The sequence below is a fragment of the Protopterus annectens genome, chromosome 6.part0 (genome assembly GCF_019279795.1).
Source record: "Protopterus annectens isolate FY-2018-M chromosome 6.part0, PAN1.0, whole genome shotgun sequence".
Lineage (NCBI taxonomy): Eukaryota > Metazoa > Chordata > Ceratodontiformes > Protopteridae > Protopterus > Protopterus annectens.
Genome location: NC_056737.1, coordinates 1,515,500,518 through 1,515,524,725, shown reverse-complemented (window position 1 = coordinate 1,515,524,725; position 24,208 = coordinate 1,515,500,518). Strand labels below are relative to the sequence as shown.

The 24,208-nt window shown below is 41.0% G+C and overlaps 1 protein-coding gene across 1 annotated transcript in view; it reads left to right on the top strand.

Moving 5' to 3' along the window:
• Window positions 1-24,208, top strand: part of CCDC93 (coiled-coil domain containing 93) — a gene marked incomplete in the record, with an annotated part of 1,282,969 nt that overhangs the window by 1,081,666 nt on the left and 177,095 nt on the right. The window contains 1 exon segment of the mRNA XM_044074979.1: window positions 12,421-12,505. Within this exon segment, the coding sequence (XP_043930914.1) occupies window positions 12,421-12,505 (85 nt within the window).

Genomic DNA, 24,208 nt, shown 5'->3' with positions numbered 1-24,208 from the left:
AGATTGATTCTGGCGCTATCTTCTGCCTCCCGCCTCAGGTGTAGCCCCACCGCTCCATTCACCCTCGCTACGCTCGGGCTCACTTCGCTCCTCTCCCACCCCCATTTCCACCCACCATATCATTTCTTTTATAGCTAACCATTTTGTCCCACCCCACTCCCTAGTCCCTCCTCTTCCTACTTACAAATTCTGACTACTTCCCCTCTCCATCTCTCAACTTACCACTTACACATCACTCACTCCTCCTACTGGTCTCACCAGCATATACTACCTTCCCTTACTCTATAACTGCAATAAGCAATACCCCCAATTCTCCATATCCTGTAGATATCGCTAAATACTACTCCACTAAAATAGCAACCCAACATTTCTCATCTTCCTCCATACTACTACTACCCCTCCTACTCCTTCTTCTTACACTTGCATCACATAACATCCATTTAATTCTCATCCACATCTCCCCAACAAATCCGGGTGCACCTTACCTAATCATCTATCCTTCCCCATTTCCCCATCTATCTTCACTACAAATATTCCTTTTCCCAAGGTCCAAATACCTCCCACCCTCTCCACTTTATCCAAATAAAAAACTAAGTACTATACACTTATAACATGCTCAAACTTATCTGCAGCAGTAATAACATCCTTCTAGCTGGTGACATTCATCCTAATCCTACCCCCACACTCCGCACTTCTAACCCTTCAAGCTTCAACATCAGTACTCCCCCTAACAGATACATCTCCTTCTACTCAATGAATACTAGAAAGTGAACTACATGCCTGGATCTCCCACCATACTCCTGATATCCTAGTGCTACCTGAAACTTGGCTAAAATCCCAACATGATGACAGAGACTTTCTCCCTCCTGGTTATAGTGTACATTGCCTAGACTGGCGAAAGAGGAAAGGAGGTGGTGTTGCCATCTTACATACCAACCGCCTTACTATTTCAAATCCAAAATCACCTATTTCACCTTCCCCCCAGCTGAAATGTTATCAGTCAATCTGAAACTTAATAACCATTCCACTATCACTATAGTGGCAATCTGCATTTCACCAGGGGATAACATTCCCCTTCTAGAAAATATACTTGCTCACATCTCCCACCATATTTCCAACGAAACTGTTATACTTGGTGACATCAACTTAAATTGGCTATCATTTTGCTCTCCTAACTCTTCCTCGCACATAAATCTCTATGGATTTACTCAAGTTATCACTGACCCCACCCATATCAATAACTGTCATACAGCCACTAGTCTCATTGACTGGATTTTAGTCTCTCACCCTTCTAAATACCACATCCCTGAAACTCTATCAAGCCCACTAAGCAATCACTGCCCAACAAAAGTCCTCAGATACTCTCCCCACCGTGCTAAACCTCATAGGTTTATGACATGCCGTATGTTAAAAAACATTGATCCAGAAATCTTCAACTCTCTCCTTTCTGAAGTGAACTGGAATTTTGTACATCAACTCCCTTTAGATGAAGCAATCCAGTCCTTTAACTCTACATTCTTAAATATTCTTAATTCTCTTGCCCCTCTCCGAACAGTTCTTCAGACCTATAAAGTGTAACATATCTCCATGGTTAACAAAAAACACCCATACCTTACTAAAAAATAGGGATAGAGCATGGAAAACCTGGGCAAAAACAAAGCTCCAGCCTGACCTCCAGATATACAGAGAGCTTAGAAACTTGGCCAAAAGTCATATAAATACAGACAAGAAAAACTTCTATTGTAACCCACTCTCAAACTTTAAATCTAATCCCAAAATGTTCTGGAACTCAGTAAACCAACTATTTACACCCAAGTTCCCCTAGTTGTCCAAATCCATGCCCTGACATAACACATGAGGAAATTGCCGCCATCTTCAACTCTTATTTTATTGACTTAATATCCAAACTACTCAACCCCATCCCCAACCTAGCTATTCAAAAAAATATTTTGAACAGCTCAGACTCTCCTCCAAAAAATAACTCTGCAAATAATTTCTCCTTAAAACCTGTTTCTCCCAACTTTATCAAATCTCTAGTATACAAATTAAAACCATGGTCCACAACAGTAGACAATATCCCCTCTTCGTTTCTACAGATCGCTGTCGATCCCCTTGCTCTTCCAGTCTCCATACTAATAAATTGCTCTCTCTTTGAGTCTACTGTTCCTACTGTTTGGAAACAGTTCTACACCCTTACTATACATAAAGGAGGTAACTCCACTGAAATATCCAATTTTAGACCCATTGCTATACTCTCAATCCAAAATTTTAGAAAAGTGCATTCACAAACAAACAATGCAATACCTACTTCAAGAAAATCAACTCACACCCACTCAACACAACTACAGCTCTTATGTCCTTCCTTAATTCTGTCTCACTTACCAGAGACAATAATACATTTATTTCCTATCTTTTCTTAGACCTCTCTAAAGCCTTTGACACAGTCTCTCATTCTCTTCTTCTGCACAAACTCACTAACCTAAATTTCTCACCTGCTTATAGTCTCATGGTTTGACAGTTACCTCTCTGATCGCTACCAGTTAGTAAAAAATGGCTCTCAGCTCACTCTCCTCTTCTGTCTGTTAAAGCGGGTGTTCCACATGGCTCCTTCCTTAGCCCACTACTTTTTAATATCTTTACCAATCTTCTCTCTTCTTCCTGTCCTGAGTCATCCATCGTACAATATGCAGATGACTCTACAGTCATCACTATCGCTGACTCTCCAGCCAAACTCATCTCAGTTACACAGACCTCTTTTAACTCTGTATAAAACTGGCTATCTGATGACCAACTCATTCTCAACCCAAAAAAGACTAAACTATTACTCTTTCTCCCTAAAAATCTTCACTCTATCAAATCCTCTTTCTCAATATTGTCTCGTAGACACCAGTACAAAACTCCTAGGTGTTACTGTAGATGACCACTTAAAGTCTCATTTACATATCAATAACTGCATTAGGAAAGCACATCATGAGCCAAGACTGCTGTACCTTAACAAGACATTTCGTAACAAAAAGGCCAAGTTAACCCTATCTAATTTTTACCTCTTACCCACTTTACTCTATAGTTCTCTAATTCTGACTAACCCCAACACTGGACTGCTAGCCAAACTAGAAACAACTTACAACAAGATAGCTAGATTTGCAGCACAAAGTACATACAAGTCCCACCACTGTCTCTCATTGAAAGAATTAAATTGGATAGAGTTACTTAACTTGCTCCTTACTCAGTCTCAGATCATTCACTCTGTCTACAAATCCTCTTACTGCCCAACTCTCTTACCTCTAATCTCCCACTACACCCCAGCAAGATCCCTCCGTAGTTCCAGCCAAGGCCTTCTGCAAATCCATAAACCTAATACTAAAATAGGTCATAATTTCTACAGTTTCAATCCCACCAAGGCCTGGAATAGTCTACCACTTGAAATCAGGTCACTTCAGCTTCTAAAACGATTCAAAACTGCTACTAAACAATACCTGCAAACTAAATGGATCTGACAATGTAATCATCCCCCATAAACCTTTCTCTAACCTTTTCTATTTCTCCACTTGTTCTTTCTCCTTTACTATTTCCACTTCTCACCTCTGTTTACTACAGCTAGGATTAAGTATGCCTCTGTATGATGAGAACATTTTTTAAATTTATACTTTTTGTATTGTATATATTATGTGTCTTGATTATTAATTATTACTCTGTATGTTAGTCAGTTAAACTATGTTGGAGCTTTTCTGCTCGGGCCTCCGCTGAAAAAGGGCTATTACGCTAAGTCGGACAAACCTGGTCAACAAATGTAAAGTAAATAAATAACTTTACTTATCCCTTCCTGCCCTGGAGAATGAGTGACATGGTAGGTTCCTGAGTGACATGGTAGGTTCCTGTGGTAATCCTCAAGGAACCTGTCATTTTGAGGTCCATATTCCCTCCATGAGACCCACCCCACCCCCATGTGTGTCAGGAGAGAATGGTGCCATGTTTCCTGTCCTGAAGAGGTAAATTTCCACTGTTTGAGGCAGATGCATCCCTAGCAGTAGGCATTCTTTCTGTTCTGAGCAGTTTCCCTTGATCAAATTCCAACTGCCTCTTTCTCCTTCCTGGTGTGGATTAGGGTCTGGTTTCTGGGGCATACATTCATCTTGGGATAGAGACCCTTTAGTGAGGCTGTGTGCTATAAAGGATAGTCTTACAGCTGGTCTGGTTCTCCAGAGGAGTGAACCAGTACTAGGCACCTTACTGTTATGGCTGTACAACTAGTTATGTAGGAGGTTCTTGGTTTGGTTGTACGCTTTTTTGTTCCCAGCTCCTCATTGCTCTTTCTTGATTTGCAGGGAAGGTTATTTCTATGGATATGAGCTGAACTGGAAAAAAGTGGAGATGAGTGCACTTAGATCATCAACAGATAGTGCCAGAGGGTATTATCACAATCCTTGCAGTCATTCCTGACTGTAGGAATTTTACCAAAAAAATGTTGACTTTTGATTGATGGAGAGAGTGAGCCCAACCGTAAGACCCATCAAGGAGAATCATCTTTGTAAATCAACTGATGCAGTAAGAATGTATTTGTTACATTGTACTTGCACAGAAATAAACTTAACACTAAAGTTTACTCATTACACCAGAGTCATAGAGAGATGGTAGTATATTCTCAGTCGATTTAATATTCTTGAGCTGATATTTGTTTTATTACCACCTTGAGTTTTGTGTTCTGAAATTTTAAAGCTTATGTTTTAAAAGCAGACAAAAAAGCTAGTACATTGGAGTGACAGGTAGAAAAGGATGGCAACATTTGCTCATTCTGCTGATGTTGGTATGCTGTAACACTGCAATGTGAATCAGATTACCCACACTGCACAGGGTGTTTTATCATGCCTGTGTATTTAAATCTGGTGCTGCAATGCTGCGCCATGTTGTGTGTGTGTGTGTGTGTGTGTGTGTGTGTGTGTGTGTGTGTGTGTGTGTGTGTGTAATAATGCTGGATATTCTTGTGCTGTAATTTGATACTCATTTGGATCCCACCGCCTGGTAAACACCTTGCTGTAATAGTGGGTCAGTACCCCCATCGTGGATACATTTTCCTGCAGCCTGTACAAATCATGCATTTATTTATTTAATTATTTTTGCATTTGTTAACTGGGAATGCCCAGCTAAGCACAAGAACGCCATTTCAGCAGAAGCCGGGTGAGAGAACTCCACCTGAAGAATAAGAATAACAATATACTGTATAGTCTTTATGTGGCAAATAACAATAGTAATGTGTAGTAAGAGTGTACAGGCTACATACATGAATAAACTTAATATGCAAGTCTGCATATAAAATTCCCATCTTAGTACATGTGCAAAAAAAAGGAAATGTATGTATCTACTTTGTAGCTTTTCATGTTATATAAATAATTTGATAGCGAATATGTGCACAATTTGTGCAGGGGGTGAACATGCATTCAGCCCTGAATTTGAAAATTATATTTGAAAGGTATATTTGGTGAAGATGACCATACTCAACAGTTATGTTCTGTCATTTTTTTGTTGTAAATTGTATTTTTAACTGTTACTGGCTTCCCACTCAAGTGCGACAGCCATTACTGCACTATAAAATTGTTTTTGCATTTGTTTCTACTGTTTTCTTGAAAAAAAAAAAAATCTTGCTATTTTCCCACCTTACTAAGCTAGAAAAGTCCAGTTTCAGATACCTGCTGATACCTGGACTGTGTTTAAGCTTCTGTGTTTGGCCATTCTGTACTTGGGCAAAAAGGACGTTTCTTTGTTCACCAGTGAGAGTGGGGAGCTCTGAACAGCCTACTGCCCTTGGAGGAGTGGTTTCTGCCCAGAAACTGTAGTTTTATTGGCCATTTTGGGCTAATTTCTATCTCTTTAATCTTTCTGATTTAAAAAACTCAATTGCGCGGTTTTGTGCGCCGGGCAGCGCCGGTTAGCTAGGGTTAAACTATTCCCGACTCCACGAAGTCTACTCTTCAGTTTTTCCCTTGGAACTAGACAAACATTCAACTTTAGCACTCAAACCATTCATTTTACAGCCCAGCACTTGCTTAAAACTCATAACAAGCACTAAATACCCCTAGCACTAACCCTCCTTATACTGTCCAGAAGGACAAGGCTCTCTATTCGTCCACACCAGTCAGTCAGAAAAACAGCTCACTCTGCCTATTCAGGCATGTCCAAAGGGCAGTTTCTGGTGTACTCTCCAGTCCAACTGGTGAATCTGGGCATTTTGAGGCAATGTTACAACTGCCTAATGTACACAGACAACCCTCTCCTCCTACCACCAAACACTAATATATGCGAGAGATGCAATTATACAGCTAGACTGGAGGCAAAGCTCTCTCAACCCCAGACTGTAACTGACTGTCAAGAGGAGAGCAACACACCACCAGTCTCACATAGACATAACAAACCAACACAGGCAAATAACACACATAAATACACGAAAACATGATGTTCCACTAACTAGGCTGGACAAGGAAGAAGGTTGTTTAGCTGCTGTCAGCAGCCCAGGATCCGCGCCACAACACCACTCAGCACTCTCCAGAACAAGTACAAAATACCATTGTCTGTCATTGTAATGACCTGAGACATCCCTGGACTCCTGACTACAAGAAAAGAGAGAGAGCTCTCTCTGATCTGAGCCCCAGGCAAGTGATGACCCTGACTAGCATCCTACCTCACCAAGAATGATATCCAGTCTGTCTGCCTGGGATGACAGGCACTCTTGGAAAACATTGATATCTGTGCAGCATCAAAAACTTGGTTGGCTGGCTCAGAGGAGAGAGCACAGCACTACTATAACTAACTCATACCACCTTTTTCTTACAGAACCCGGAACAAAAAACACAAAGGGTGGGGTTGTATCCATATTCATCAAGAATACTCACACCTCCAGGTCTGCAATCAAACTACAGATCACCTAATACTGGATGATTTTAACTACCCAAACATTAACTGGGAGAACTACTCAAGTACTAACTCCCTGGATCAACTGGTCAACACCCCACCAGAGGGAACAACATATTGGACCTGGTCATCACCAACATGGGCGACCGGTGTTCCACACCTGACGTCAACCCCTCGCTGGTTAGATCAGACCACAGACTAATCACTCTGGATATTCACATTCCGCCCCAACCCCAATCAAGGAAACCACCGTGAAAAACTTTTCAAAAGCAAACTTCACGTTGCTTAAGACCAAGGTGGAACGGTTCACAGCCCCCACGCCAATGGACAATGCTGTCTAAGCTGCTGAAACCTATACAAAGGCATTCTATGATTATCTGCAGGAATGCATGGATCGTGCTATCCCAAGTAAAACCAAGACTCACTCCTCCAAGAAAAGGAAACCAGTCTGGTGGACCCCTGCCATAAACAGGCTCTACAGTAGAAGGAGGAAACTAGTACAGATAAGAGCAAAATCCCTAGAAAGAAAGACATCCCTGATCAGTATCAGCAGTAAACTGTGATCCCTCATTAAATCATCCAAGGCTAGCTTCAAAAGAAAAATTGCCAAGGACTCCAAAGATAACTACAAAACGTTCTTTAGCTATGTCAAGAACCTAAGTGGAAACTCTCAAATCTGCTCTGAGTTGGTGCAGAATACCACAAAATACACTGAACCAACTGATATTGCCAACATTTTGGCAGACAGGTTCAGTGCAAACTTCACACCCCTCTCACCCCCTAAAGGGCCCATAACCATACCAGAAGAATGCAAGGCCCCAGCAATCACCGACGCACAGGTTAAAACAGCCCTATCCAAAGCCAACAACACAGCCTCAGTGAGACCGGACTATTGTCCCAGGCTGTGCCTTACAAAAGCTCCAAAATGAACTAACCCCTCACCTAAACACACTGTTCAAACTCAGCCTCTCTACAGGCTACATACCTACAGAGTGGTGCACAGCAACAGTTATCCCACTCCACAAAGGTGGCGCCACAACGGACCCCGGGAACTATCGCCCTATAAGCCTGACTAGCCTGGTCTGCAAAGCTATTGAGCACATCATCATGGAACTCATTAACAGAGACATTGGGAACCTCCAAACTTTGAACCCCACCTAGATTGGCTTTGTTAAGGGCAGATCATGCCTCCTAAACCTGGTGGACTTCTTTGAGACAGTTACCAAGGCATTAGATGATGGTAAGGAGGTCCACATAGCCTACCTAGACCTCACAAAGGCTTTCGACACCATTCCCCATTCTGGTATTATAGACAAACTCATCAACCTGCACATTAACCCCTACGTCATGAGATGGGTTGAAAATTGGCTCACGGACAGAACCCACACGGTGAGAGTTGCAGTCTCTAGGTGTGACTGTAAACCAGTTACAAGTGGCGTCCCCCAGGGCTCAGTCCTAGGACTCCTCCTGTTCAGTATATACTTCTCAGAGGTACAGGCAAGCACAGGAGGACTTTGGCTGACCAAGTTCACAGACGACTGCAAACTAGGGGTCATAATTGATTCTCCGGCTGATACAGACACCCTCCAGAAGGGTCTCACTGAGACGGATACCTGGTGTCAAAATCATGGCCTCAAGCTGAATGCCAAAAAGTGCATAGTCATCCCCTTTGGAAAAGACAAAGTACCCGCGAACTACCACATAGGTGATAGTTCCCTAAATGTAGAGAAAGTAATAAGGGATCTGGGGACCCAAGTAGATAACAATCTCTACTTTGATAATCATATTACCAAGGTGGTTAGAAAATCCTTCTACGTAGCCCACCTAATCTCAAAAGGGTTCTCATCCAGAACAAAGGAGTTTATTGTGCCTCTCTACTCATCACTTATTAGACCCATTATAGAATACAACGCCCCATTTGGGATGTACCTTACAAGACACCTGCAACAGCTGGAAAGACCACAAAAGTACCTCACCAAGAGGATTACTGGCCTCAAACAGATGACCTATGTAGCCCGACTAAAGAAACTCCAGCTGTACTCGGTTGCATACTGCTTACTCAGAGGTGATCTCTGCTTGACATACAAGGTCATGTCCAACCCAGAATTGATGGATATGCTCCACCTAAAAAAAAAACCAAATCCCTGAGAGCCACACGCTCTAGGGATATAAACCTTACCACAACGATAAGTAGGACATGCTGGAGGGATAGATTCCTGACCCAGAGACTCCCCCATGCTATGGAACAAGATTTCGATATACATCAGGCAGAGCCCCTCACTACCATTCTTCAAGAGAAACCTTGACGGGTGGATGGGAAACATAAAGTTTACCCTGGGGATCACTGCAGTGGCTCTGCTGGACAGAGGCGCAAGGAACTAATGGCTCTGCTGGTCAGAGGCACAGGGAACTAATCTAAGGGGGTGGAGAAAGCCAACACACTCTGGCTAGGCTTATAAATGCCCTTGGGCAGATAGCCTAGTACTTACCTATGAACCTAGTAGGAACCCTCCCCCCAGTCTGAACTTCTATGATTGTTTCAGCTCTTTCTTTCCAAACTGAGCTTCTGCACTCACAGAAATTAACTGAAGTATTTTGCAGGTTACACCTCTTAACAGTTCTCCACCAGAGTATTCTCACTTTCCTATATAGAAATGTGATTTCCATGTATTGACTTATCAGAAATTATACTTTCCATACAGTTTATTTCCGCCCTTAAAGTAGAGACAGCATATTTGCACAAAGCTTTTTTTTTAACAACTTTTGTATCTTTCTTTTCCAAAGTAGCAAACAAATCTCTCAACTGATTTAAGATAATTTGATTACCTAACATATCTGAAATGATTTCTAGTTTTTTACAATTTGTAGTTAACTATTGTACTTGTTAAGTATGTCAGAAGGCCGTTTTAACTCCAGATTTCAATTTCTCATGTGTGCTGCAAATACAGCTAATGTAATAAAAGAAATAAATAAAAGAAGCATTGATAGAAAATAGAAATCAAAATCTAAACTAACTGTCACTGAAGTAGTGAATATTGTAAAGGAAATAAAAGAACTGGAGGTTGGATTTTTAGAAAAAGGAAGGTGCAAATTGCATAGAAATGGAATTTGTGGGAACAGTATATGCAGAATAATGTTCAGAAGGAGGAGCGAGGTTTAAGACGAGGCAGGAATTGAGTGATTTATGTTAGAGTGAATGATTGTTAAAAATATATACTGAATGAAAACAATGAAAAATATCAGAATAATTTGTTTTCTGATAATGTTTGCAAACCCATGTCACTGCTGCAAAATGTTTAAAAAATATGCTAAGTGCTTGTACCTACCACTCCTAAGCATATAATCATTTTATTATGCTCCATCTCAAGAGGATGCCAAAGTGTTATTTGTGGTAGTTTGCATAACTATTAATCCTAACCTTCAGTCTCCACTAACTGTTTTGGTTAGCCAGTGTTTTATTTGATAAGTGAACTTTGTCTGCAATATGAAACTTTTGTAGATATCTGTCCTCTGCTTCTTGGTAAATTGCTAAAGAGTAAGAATTCAGCTTTGCAAATTGTTTGATTAAAAAAGCCTCAGTCTAATATGATTTGCAAAGGATATTGAATATGGTACCAACCGAAGAAAGAAAGTGCATTGGAGCAAGTGACCATTTAGCAAAGTTTTGAGACCAAATGCTATTTTTACTAATAAGAAGGATTCCAATATCCATCTATATAAAATGTAACAGTGTAGAAAGATTTAAAATAAATGATCAGTATACTTTCAAAATTCAGCTATTTGCTGATGATATACTGTTAACAGTGGGTAACACTGATTCTTCAGTAATAAATATAGAAAAATAATTACAGTATTTTGAATTTGTCAGGCCTTAAGTTCAGTCAGAATAAAGCTAACACATTATCAATTAACAACGAATGATGTTATTTGATAGAAATTAGGTGCAGATTGAAATGGGATTGTAATGAGATCCGATATTTAGGGGTTACTCTTACAGTGGATATCCCTGCTGGGAAAGAAGCATGCAAAGATGGAGAGAACGCTTGCACCAGGAGGAGGATTTCAAACTGCATAACTTGAAACACTGCCGTACTCTTCATTGCTTCAATTTAGCCATATAAAAAGAGATGAGAAGAAAATCTAGAGACGAATGTTGCCTGTCTGATTATGGTTACAGGGAAGGGTATACTGCACAGAGATGAGATGGGAGAAGGACCTCTAAATTAGCCAGATCAGTAGTAACCAGGTATGCACTGCCAACTTATGCTTGTCCTGAAAAGTATGTTGGAATTCAGAATAGTGACTTGTTCCCTTTTCACAGAGTATTTAGGTCTTGACAGTTACCAGGCAGATGCTTTCCAAAAATAGTTGCCAACTGCACTGTTTGCTGACACACCAAACACAGCTGGCCAAGACTAGATGACGGTCATTCAGTCAGGTCAACACTCCTCTAAGAAATGTGTTCTTTGTAAATACCTGTGCAGAAGCCACACTGTTTTCATCACATACTTTCTCTGGACATGACTTCAGGCTTACCACAGACGTCATGTTTCCTTTGGCACTTTATTGTTGCTGAATTCAGTGTTCTGAGCTTTTTTGCCTGCCCTACTCCTGCCACTCTGGTTAGTTTGCTATGCTACTTAGGATACTTCCTAGCTGTCAGCTACTGCACATGCCCCTTTGAAATACATTATTGTGGGATTATTGTGGGTATGTGATTCCTCAGCATAGGATCTTTGAGTGAGCATGTGTAGTGGGTGATTTTTGTCCATTCTCTGTCTCCTTTTTCTTGGATGACCCCACCCCCCAGCAACCACTTTGAATGTCTGATGTCCTACAAATGAAATATTTGTTAATTGATACCCATGTGTAGTGTTCAGTTTGTTTGCCTGATTCATTTCTATGGAGCGGGGCAAAACTGGGGGAGCACAGCGCCAGAGCTTATGCCTTCTAAACCAAGGAAGCAGGACATGCAACTTGAGCATAGAAACTAGAGATCATTAATTGTTATGTGTAGTTTTATGAAAGTGATGCCAGCTGACTCCCACTGCGCACAAGACCCTCCAAAACTGAATATTTAAAAATCCATTATTTCTAGTCCAGTCTACTAGTTACCAAATCAAATAACTAAATTAATTTTTGTCACAGCAAATCATCTTACTTGAATATTTTGTGTGACACAGGGACAGTGAAACATTTATTTTTTAGATTTGCAGCCATGACAAAAAGGATGCTAGCTTTGTCTGTCTGGCTCCTCTTACATACATCTTTCTTGGACAGAATGTCAGTATTTGTTTTACATAACAATGCAATCATAATAGTTCCCCACTCTTCATGCATAATTACATCTCCATGTGAAACTTATAGGTGAAATATGCACAGTTTTTAAATGAATTTGACTAGATACATTTGAAGTTTAAAACTGTTTTGAGTTTCTTCTTTTTCAGCTTTTTCTATATTTATTATTGCATTTATTATAGCAAAAAGGTACATTGATGATTTGTGTTCTGTTTTTAGTGCGATGGCATCTCCTGGAGCCCGAGAACAGTTTTTGCGACAGATGGAGCAAATTGTAGAGGGAATTAAACAAAACTGTATGAAGGTAATAGCATTAATGTGCATTTCAGATTTTTGAAGCTAGACATCCAAGTAGCAGTATTGATTCAAGTGTGACAGCTTGTAAACAGAGACACTTAAGCTTTATAATCTTCAAACTAATACAGATTATCAGAAATTTATGTAAATGTTCAAATGTCATCAGTTCTGTTCTTGTAGCTTTTCTTGGAATGAAATGCCTAGAAAAGATGATGGAGTTAGACTTGTATAGCTGTCAGACTGTCTTATTGGTTTTAATTGTTGGCATGTGCAAATCCAAATGACCGATTTCAGCCATGACATCATGTGATAGAGGCAGAGAAACATAAATCTAGACAGGACAGTGGCAGCATTTCCCTAGCCTTTTATTACTGGCCCAGGAACTCAGATTGCCTAGCTTAGTTGCATTTTGTTTTGTGCCAAGAGAAGGTCAGTTATCAGAAGTGGCTGCTAGTATATCAGAATATGTGCTGTAACTGTGGTTAGTTATCAGAAGTGGCTGCTAGTATATCAGAATATGTGCTGTAACTGTGGTTAGTTATCAGAAGTGGCTGCTAGTATATCAGAATATGTGCTGTAACTGTGGTTTTGAGAGTAAAAGCAGCAGCATATGACTTGCAGAAGGAAATAAATGTCTCACGGGTTCAATGGAAATCAGCCACTGCTAGAACTGGTGATAAAAGAGAGCCTCCTTCAGTTTGCTGGAAAGAAGATGATTCAGGGGATATGGAGGTCCTTGTCCCATACAGAAAAAAATGATAATGACACCTGCCCACCAGCTGACCCTTTTTTGGGGATATGATCAGAGTGGTTAAGTCAGCTGTGGATGGGTTTGTAGTTCCTCTGCATTCCTCTAGAAATGCCTCAACAGGTGTCCAGACAGGATCTATGAGGATTATTGGATGGTTGTGATGGGGAATCAGTACTGCAGTCGAAGTCATCACAGATGGGAATTAGCCACAGGCAGATATCCATCCAGCCATTCATCCATCCATCAGTCAATCATACTTCTTGAGTTTTAGACATTCTTAAATCAGGGGTGCTGTCCTTAAATCAATGATATCAGCAAGACATCAACAGGAAAAAAAAGCAGCACGTCGTAAACTCTTTTTGCAGCATCACTGTGTCCAGTACTCTGTCTTTTGGTAACATCTGTACAATTTCCAAAGTGATAAGTATCTGTTTGAAATTTGCTGTTACTGGTATATTATTTTGCATTGTGCTGTATTCCATTAATGTTAGCCTTTTTTACCCTTGATTGTTTGAAGTACTTTCCAAAGCTAATGATATCACCAGAAATGATCACCTGTAAACATGCTTGTGGTTGACAAATTCACTGAAGTGTTACCACCTTCATTTGATTTTGATTTCCAAGATGGCTGCACACTGATCAACAGCTTACTATCATCTCTTCCACTGTAAAAAAAAAAAAAAGAAAAAGAAACAAACTGAGAAATAATAGCCAATGATATTGTCAGTTTGAGTGAAATTCAGTTACTTACTAGTAAGTACACTGTCTGGATGCCAGCAAAGAAGAAATTTAGCAAACCTAAAAGAAAATTAACTAGAAAAGGTGATGAGAAAACACTGGCTTAGAAGAATCATGCAGCTGTTCTGCAAATAGCAGTCCATGTTTCAGGTTTGATTAAAGAGGTGGCTTCCAGTAATTTAGAGGAAAAAAATAAATCAAATGTAATTAGAGGTGATTAAAATAAATGAAATGCTGAAGGAGTATATCAACTGAAATAAAAGAATAGAAAAAAATAGAAAAAGCTTTAACTAGCTATTCAGATGAACTGATAAAAGTGCAAAAATCAGAGGATAAAAGGAAGACGAGACTGGCTGAGTATGAGACTGCTCAAAAAGAACTGTTTCAGAAAGTGGTAGAGATAGATGCATGCAGAAAAAGTCTTAAGTAGCGTTTTCTGTTTTGGGGATGATCATGTTCTATTTTTATGCAAGCATATGCATTCTGTAAAATAAAAGTTTTCATTTATAGAGCCAGAAACTCTTTTTTTATTTTTATTTACTTTTTTGTAGTGCCAGTAGCTGCTGTCATTACCCTTTTCTGCACTTTTTATAGATTTGCATGTGCTAGTGCTGTTTTAAAGACTTGATTTTGTACTGTGCAGTTTCACACCTGAAACTGGTCTAGCTAGTTCCTGCTGAGAAAAAGGGCTACTGCTACTCTTGTATTGGGTTTGCATTACTGTTAGTCTGCTTTAAGCTAATCATGTTCGTGGATCCTGCTACTCATTTGGGTTCCCTATTGAAATGTCAGCACTTGTAATGCTGAGTACTGACAGACCAAAAAAAAATAAATAAAAAAGATTGAAAATCCAGAAGCGAGTGTCAAACATCACTTTTCTTCTTTAAACTTGGGAGCAAGCCCTACACACCCCCAAAACCTATGTATGTTTGTGTATGTATATATACCAACTCCAAGATCACTGTACCTTGGAGATAAGGGAGTCTACAAGGATGTGTCCCTCCTTTACTTAATATATGTAAGCCCATTTTTTTGGCCATTCAGTCTCTGTTTTGGGACTCCTGACATTTCAGTTGGTTACCCTCATTTGTGTTGGTTTGTGACACAACCATCCTGTCTTGCTCTGTACTACTGAATTTGACTGGAAAAACAGTCCCATAGTATTGTGGATGTTTTGTGCACGGCACATTAGTTTGTTTGAATAATACAGCACAGTACCACAGTGCATATGACAATAGTACTCATCTAGATAACTGTCACCCCCCAACCTGTATTTACTGGGCTAGCACACACTAATCCAGTAAATAAGGACTAGCACACACTAGTTTTCAGCTATGCATGAGTGTGAGACATGACCGTTTTTGGTACTAGCTCTCAGCCATTGCCATTGGATTTAACTTTAATTGTTGCTCTCCTGTGGTGTCATCTCAGCTGTGTCTGGTTATTGTCCTGCTATATTTTGTCTTCCTTGTAGCTGATTGTTTCTTACTGTGCTAGGTTGAAGACTTGCTGTAATAGTATTGCACACCTTGCCTCTTTAATTCTGTTTTTTTACATTGTATTCATTACTTTGACACCCGCATTTACAGTAGACAACTCCGATACTGTGGCACCTTGTACTTGTGGTACCTATCGTCTGTTGTAATATTCTGCCTGTTGTGTTATCCACCTTGTCAAATCCTGTGACATTTTGTTCATCATGCTATATATCACATGAAATCTTGGGGACAGTTCTATTTGCAGTGTTTGGAATATTGTACTGTAACAGCCACAGTTTCTGCCCAGTTGTACTCTATAAATTGGCACTGCATTAATCTCAACATTGTAATGTTCCTGCCTGCAGCAGAATCCTTGACTAGTATTAGTTTATACATGCCACCAATCAGGTAATGCGTTTCACTGTACTACTAGTAAACTGTACTGGGTTGCACTGTATTGAGCTATAGTGAGCAGTGCTATATTACATAGTATCTTATTGTACTTATTGTGCTATACTGTAGTGAAGTCATAAGTGTTCCACTGTCCTGTATCTGTTTTCATTGTCCCTTTATGTATCGTACAGCTACTCTATAGTGTTATATCGGGCTGTGTTGCACTGTGTTTTCACACAACTTGCACTGATTTACTTTCTCTTTATGTATCATACAGCACCCCCCTCCCTCCTAGATATAACAAGGGTCACCAAATTGCAGAATGGCACATAAAGAATGCCACCACTTAATGTGTGTAGCTTGACCATGGATTCGAAACCTGTCTCTTTTCCCACCTGTTGCCAGCTTTCTAGTACTAGGCATACTAAAGCTTCATATCAACTACAGTGCATGAAGTGTGCTCACCTTTTTGGAGCATTCGATAGATGACAACAAATGTCCCGTAAAAGTGGGCATCCTTGATTCACTGTTTATATCAACTCCAACAGATATGCTGCCTCCATGAACCTCCAAAATTAAAGGATTTTTCAGTAGCTAAACTTTTAAAACTGGAAACATTTTTTTTTAATTTATGATAACATTGTGAATGGGTCTTTTTAAGGAGATGGAGTTGGGCAACAGCCTAACCAATCTGTTATTAATTTTCTAAGTAAGCACTTGGCCAACCCTCCAATTAGCTGGCTCAACTATTATCCAATCCCAAACTCATTATAATTAGGGAGATGGCCTCTGCTTCAGTCAGCTGACCTTAGCCATTTTGGAAACATAGCCTTATCCCCAGTCATAAGGGCTGTTCACCACCACACCCCCCTTGTTTATGGTTATTTAAACAACTCTAGTTGTAATTTTATTTTCAGGAAGAATCATTGTGTCTGATGAAGTATGATGAAGTCTAATAGATTATGGCATTCATTACTTTGACTAAACTGGATAAGTTTAACATCAAAGAAGGACTACTGTGTGTTGGTACTTGATTTTGAGAATGTGCACATTCTACTCTGGTTAGCTGTCGCCCTGCAAAATACCTACATAGATGCAACAGTGGACTACCTGATCATATCTTACACTGGTTACAATAAAAACTTAGGAGTTTGCAAGAGTAGTAATTCAGATATATAGCATCCAACCCAGAGTGTTTGCATTTAATTTGAGCCCATTTTTAGTACACCAGGAGTTTAATAGGGGGTGTTCAGTCTGGAGGATTTGAGTTTCAGAGAGTGACTTATCCACTAGTTTGCAGTCATCTGCAAGCTTTGTTAGCTAGAGGTCTTTACTGTCTGCTTAGAGATCTGCAAAGTAAATGCCAAAACGGAGAGGCCCCAGTACTGAGCCCCAAGGGACACCTCTGGTCATGTTCGTACTTTCTTATGAGGCACCTACAACTTACACTGTGTGGGTCCTGCCCTTCAGTCTGTCTGCTATCTATCTTATTACATATGGGTCAGTTTTTAAAGCATTTAGCTTTTGCATGATGCCAACTTGGAAAATTGTGCTGAAGGCCTTGGCCAGATCAAGATACGGTGAGTATTCTGCATGGTCAGTGTTTACAGCCCCAGTAACCCTTTCTAAGAAGATTACTAAATTCTAAATACAGGCTCTAACCTTCACAAAGACAAATGGTTGGGAGTCATGTATCGAGATTCTTAATATTGTACTTTATGAGGTCAGTTACAATACATTCCACGATTTTTCAGATGATGCTTTGTAAAGCTGATAGGTCTGTAATTACCTGGATTTGGTTGTAAGGCCACTGTAATGGAAGGGCATGACCACTGTAGTGCACCACTCATCAGTGACAAAACCAGGAACTAAATGTAGGTTAAACAGCTGTTTAACCAATTATTAAACCCAATTATCTTTTCTTTGCATCTAGATATCATGCAGGATGAAGGAAGGAAGGATTCCACTCAGGACTAGTGTCTTACTTGCATTTGCAACATTCATGGAAAGTTGTGTCATAGGTTCATAGGCAGTTACTAGGTTTGCAGGCCAGGGGACCACTGAGGAGCCTAACCCAAATTCCAAGTTTCCCCAAGTACTGTCTGGTTAAGTGACTTGCTGAAGGTCACAGAGTATGCAAATGAGTGCTGAAAGAATCAAAACTTGTACCACAGGAACTACATGTCACAGCCTTAACCCTCTACAACAACTGTCATACTTAAAGGTAGACCTCAAGGGATTTGTCTTTTTTTATTGGGACCATTGGAGCATGCCTGTCAGTTGGCTCAATCACACCTTCTGTTATGCCAAAGTTTTACATTGTCAAGTCATGTGAAACAGCATTGATTTTTAATTTAATCATAACAGGTTCACAATTCAGAAGACTAATTTCACCAAGCAAATCAACACTGGCTGCATTTATTCTGTCACCCTACAGCGCTGCTGAGCAGACTATTTATGTACAGACCATCCAGCAGGTAAACCTAGAGCTCAGACTTTTGCCCCTTCCACTCAGGCATGGCTAGAAATATGCCAAAGCACTTGTTTTCCTGCAGGGCTACAAATGTCAGGCTCTTCTTCATGGACACTTTAAGAAACGTCTGTAAGTTTCATGGGATACCATCGTAACTTCAGCCAGTCTATCGGTGTGAAACTCACTTGTTCATAGGTTCATAGGTTCGTACTAGGCTATATGCCCTAGGGCATTTATAAGCCTAGCCAGAGTGTGTGTGTGGCTTTCACCACCCCTTAGGATGAGAATACTACGCCCATTTAGGGTTTAGTTTACTGTGCCTCTGTCTAGTAGTGATACAGAGATGACCCCCGGGGTAAACCTACGATCTCCCATCCACTCGTCAAGACTTCACTTAAATAGAGTTAGTGAGGGGCTCTGCCTAACATGGATTGAGGATTCTGTTCCAGAGTGTGGGGAGCCTCTGGGTTATGAATCTGTCCCTCCAGCACATCCTATTTATTTCTGTGTTGAGGTTTAAGTCTCTTGCTCTCGTGGCTCTGATGGATTTGGATTTTTTGAGGTGCAGCATGTCCATTAATTCCAGATTGGACATGGCCTTGTACGTTAAGCACAGGTCACCTCTGAGTAGGCGGTATGCGACTGAATAGAGCTGGAGTTTTTTCAGTCGGGCAGCATATGACATATGTTTAAGACCCTTTATCCTCTTGGTGAGGAACTTTTGGGGTCTTTCCAACTGCTGCAGGTGTCGGGTAAGATACGTCCCAAATGGGGCATTGTACTCAATCATTGGCCTCATAAGAGATGAGTACAGGGGCACAATGACCTCTCTTGATCTAGATGTGAAACCCTTCATGATAAGGTGGGCAGTATAGAAGGTCTTCCTAACCACTTTGCAATGTGAGTGTCAAATGAGAGGTTACTGTCAACCTGGGTCCCTAGGTCCGTGATTACCTCTTCCGTACTTAATGGATTACCACCTATATGGTAATTTGTGGGTACCTTGTTTTTCCCAAAAGGTATGACTATACTTTTTTTGGCGTTAAGCTTAAGGCCATGGCTCTGGCACCAATTATCCATTTCTATGAGTCCTCTTTGAAGGATGTTTGTGTCCGCTGGAGTATCAATTATGGCGCCTAGTTTGCAGTCATCTGCGAACTTTGTCAGCCATAATCCTCCTATGTTTGCCTGTACCTCGGAAAAGTAAATGCCAAACAAGAGGAGTCCCAGGACTGAGCCCTGTGGGACACCGCTTGTGACTGGCTTAGAGTCTGACATAGCTCCAGCAACTCTGACCCTGTGGGTTCTGTCCTTGAGCCAGTTTGCAACCTATCTCATGACATATGGGTTTACATTTAAGCTGGTGAGTGTGTCTATGATGCCCGAGTGTGGTATTGTGTCAAAGGCTTTTGCAAGGTCAAGGTAGGCTGTGTGAACTGCCTTACCTTCATCAATGGCCTTAGTGACGGTTTCAAAAAAGTCGACCAAGTTCAAAAGGCAGGATCTGCCCTTGACAAAGCCAAATTGGGTAGGATCCAATGTCTGTAGGTCCCCAATGTCTTTGTTTATGAGTTCCATAATGATCCCCTCTATAGCTTTGCAGACCAGGCTCATCAAGCTTATGGGGCGGTAATTTCCAGGGTCCGTAGAAGCACCGCCTTTGTGAAGTGGGACCACTGTTTCCATACGCCACTCTTTGGGTACATATCCTGTAGTAAGGCTAAGATTAAACAGCAGCCTTATGTTTGGGTTTAGTTCCTCTTGGAGTTCATGTACCACACAGCCCGGGACACCGTCCGGTCCCATTGATGCTGTGTTTTTAGCTTTAGAGAGGGCGGCTCTCACCTGGGCATCTGAGATGTTAGGGAGGCTACACTCTGCTGGGATAGTTATTTCTCCTTTTGGGGGGGGAGGAGAAATTTGCACTGAACCTATCTGCCAGAATGTTGGCAATGTCAGTGGGTTCAGTGTATTTATTGTCATTTTGGACTAACTCTGAGCATATTTGGGAGTTTCCACCCAGGTTTCTAACATAGCTAAAGAAGGCCTTGTGATTGTCTTTTGTGTCTTTTGCAATTTTTCTCTCAAAGTTGGCCTTGGATGATTTTATGAGTGATCATAGTTTTTTGCTAGTACTGATCAGAGATGCCTTCCCATTTAGGGATTTTGCTCTGTCATGTAGTAGCTTCCTCCTTCTGTTGTAAAGTTTGTTTATGGCTGGGGTCCACCAGACCGGGCGCCTGCCTTTGGGGGAATGGGTCTTGGTTTTATTTGGGATTGCATGATCCATGTATTCTTGAAGGTGCCCGTAGAAGGCATTTGCAAAGGATTCAGCAGTGTGGGTTGTGGTTTCCACTGGCCCAGGGACCTTGAAGGATAACACTTCAGTCTTAAGAAGTGTGAAGTTGGCTTTTGAGAAGTTCTTCACTGTGGTCTTTTGTGCAGGGGGTGGGGGCGGGATGTGGATTTCCAGTGAGATTAATTTATGGTCTGATCTTACCAATGAGTGATATACTTCCGGTGTGGAACATTTTGTCCCCATGTTTGTGATGATCAGGACTAGTATATTGTCTCCTCTTGTGGGAATGGTGACTAGGTGTTCCATTGCATTTGAGTTTATGAATTCTAGGAACCTTTGGGCTAGGGTGTTTGGGCTTGAGTAATGTTCCCAGTCTATGTTTGGGTAGTTGAAGTCTCCCAATATGATGATATTTGGAGAGACATTCATACTCTCCAGTGTCTTCAGGAAGGCTGTGTGAGTTTCCTGAGTTTGAGGGGGTGGTCTGTAGCATGCTACAAATTGTAAGGCAGTTTTGCCTATGGTTAGTTGCACCTGGATGGTCTCCGATGCTTCGTGCATTGCCACTAACCTGGAGGTGTGGGTATCTTTGATGAATATGGATACTCCCCCTCCTTTTGTGGTTCGGTCCAAGTTTTGGGGCCGGAAAGCATGATATGAGGTAAAACCTGATAGTGCTGGGGTGCTCTCAGGAGCCTTGAACCAGGTTTCAGTCACTGCACAGACATCGATGTTCTCCATACTGAGGAGGGCTTCGAGGGTGTGCATCTTGAGGTTTAGACTTCTGGCATTGAGCAGCATTACCCTTATTTTTTTTCCACTTGTGTTTTCTAGGGAGGTAGGTTTGTCATTTGAGCCTTGCCTAAAAAATGCACTATGGGGGTGGCAAGAGCCTTGGCCAATATCCGGAAACCCAGGGGTGACAGGTGCAAGCCATCCCTTGCGAAGCAGCGTGACTTGTCGAGCATGTCATCCCAAACAGACAGACATTGGATCCCCTTTGAATGACACCAGTAATTAAGCCAATTGTTAAAACTGATCATTTTGTCTTTGTACTGTGGCATCATTCTTGGTGAGGGTAAGATGCTGCTCAGGGTCAGGGTCATACTGGCCTGGGCTACATAATCAGAGAGCTCCTCTATGTCTCTTTTCATGTAGTCCAGGGAGGTACGTCTCAGGTCGTTCACACCGGCATGTACAATGACTGAGTCATATTTGTACTTGCTGTGGAGTGACCTGAGTGCTTGTGTTATGTGGTGGATTCTAGCTCCCGACAGGCAGCTTACTGTGACCCTCTCCTTGTTCAGTCTGGTGAGCGGGACGTCAGTGTGTCTGACTATGGAGTCACCTATTACAAGTGTGTCTGGCATGTTGTTTGGCCTTAAGGGCTGTGACTGTTTAGTACACTGACTTTGTGAACTATGTGTTGCATGTGCTATGTCCTGAGGTGGCGGTTGCTTGGGTGTCTGCTTTGGAGGCCTCTGTTGTTTTGGTAGATTTTTAATCAGCGCCTCCGAGTATGTTTTTGTGTGTTTATGTGTTTGGTTTGCAGTTGTGATAGTTCTATGTGAGACTGGGTTTGTGGTGTGCATGGTTACCTTCTCCACCTGCCTGGTCTTGCCAGTACTGAATTGAGACAGCTCAGCCTCCAGTTTGGCTACATAGTTGCATCTCTCGCATATATTTGTATTTGTTGGGAGGAGGAGAGGGTTGTCTGTGTACATGAGGCAATTGTAACATTGTCTCAAGATTCCCAGATTCACCAGCTGAACAGGAGAGGATGCCAGCAACTGACCCTTCGACATGCTAGAATAGTGAAAAAGATTGCTGTGTAACTGAGTAAGAAAGGATCTATAGGGAAAAGGGTACTCAAGGGAATTTAGGTGAAAGAAGTACTTTCTTTTGTTTGAGTGCTTTACCTGTATAAAAAATGCTTTAGGAGCAAGTGCTGAGCTTTTCAGTTAGAGAATAGGCTGTTTAGATTGCAAGTAGAGCAGTTCTAAGGGAAAAATTAAAGAGTACACTTTACGGAGCCAGAAATAGTTTAAACTTGATTAACTGGCGCTGCCCTATGCTGCTCTATGAGCAACTTTGCACTAAAGTGCGCAAAAGCGGGCTTTATAGCAGGGGGTTGAAAAGAGCCAGGAATTGACCCAAAATGGCCAATAAACTACAAGTTGCTGGGCTGGAACCAGTCCTCTAGGGACAAATAGGTTGCTCAGTGCTCCCCAATCCCACTGGTGAACAAAGAAGCTTCCTCTTATCCAAATAAGGATATGGATAGCACAGGAACTAAGACAAAGCCCAGAGATCAGCAAAATCTGAAGACTGGACTATTCTAGTTCAGAAAAGCGGGAAAAGGATTTTCACATACCAGTCTGCTTCACTGTTGGACAAAGTATTGACTGGACCAAGCAATAAACATACTGAGCATTATTTTTAATTTTGTTTTCAGAAGCAACCTGTTTTATATAACTGTCTTACAAATAGCAGAAAAATGGCCAAGTCTTTTAGATCATGTACAGCCACATTCAGCACTCTGCATGATAGTGGTCACATGTACATTGACCAGACTTACACTCACTGCTAAGTTTAAAGACAATTATACCTCCTTCCAAACTTCCTTTTTTTCTTTAAATTTAACTTCACATTTGTCATGTTTAAATTAGCAAGTTGTTACTTTTGAGATGCGTGTACACTAGGCAGCCAGTCACAATTGTGTCTCTTATGTGTTCATCATTTATGCTATTAAACCTGTAATGTTTAGACCAGTCATAGAAGTGTCTTACAAAAGTTTCTATATGTTCTCCTTTTGTTTGTCAAAATCTGCAGAATCATGCCCTTCCATGTATTCTGCTTTTTTTGGCAAAAAATGCTCATTGAGTTTACTAATTATCATCTCAGGTTAAATTTCCTCATTTTTATTAAAATTCAGTTTTCTTTAGATAAACTTCTTAATGTTGTTAAAATGACTGCTGCAAGGTAAAATGGTCTTTTCTGAGCTTATTGTATTCACTTTCGTTCATCAGCACAGTTTTGTAAGTGGTATGGCATTTTCCGTTTTTAGGTTCACAGGTAAGTAATAAGATAGTTACCCTTGTGAGGTATTTCAAGCCTAGCCAATTTCTCTTTTTGCACTCAAAATAACCTGCCCCATTTAGTTATTGATTGTCCTTACCCATGCCATGGTTGATAATTATATATTTACACCGAATGAGAATAACTGGGATCATACCATAGATAATTGTAAGGGGCCCATATGTGGGATAAATCATTTAGGAGCTGCCTCTGTCCATTAGTAGTACACGGGGACAGTTCTTTAGTAAATGTTCTTTTTCCCATCCACAGGGCTAAGTTTTGCTTTAATATGGACAGGGATTAACTTTATTTTACGTGGATGGGAAGTCTGTTCCAGACTAACCGTATCCTATGCAAGATGTACATGTCCGTCCAAACTGTTCTGTTTATGTTGTAGAAGAGGTTTAGATCCCTAAACCAAGCATTTATGATGCCAGTCGTACGTGAACAGACATATGCAGTCGTTGGAACACCCAGAAAGCTTCCTTACCCGGAGAATC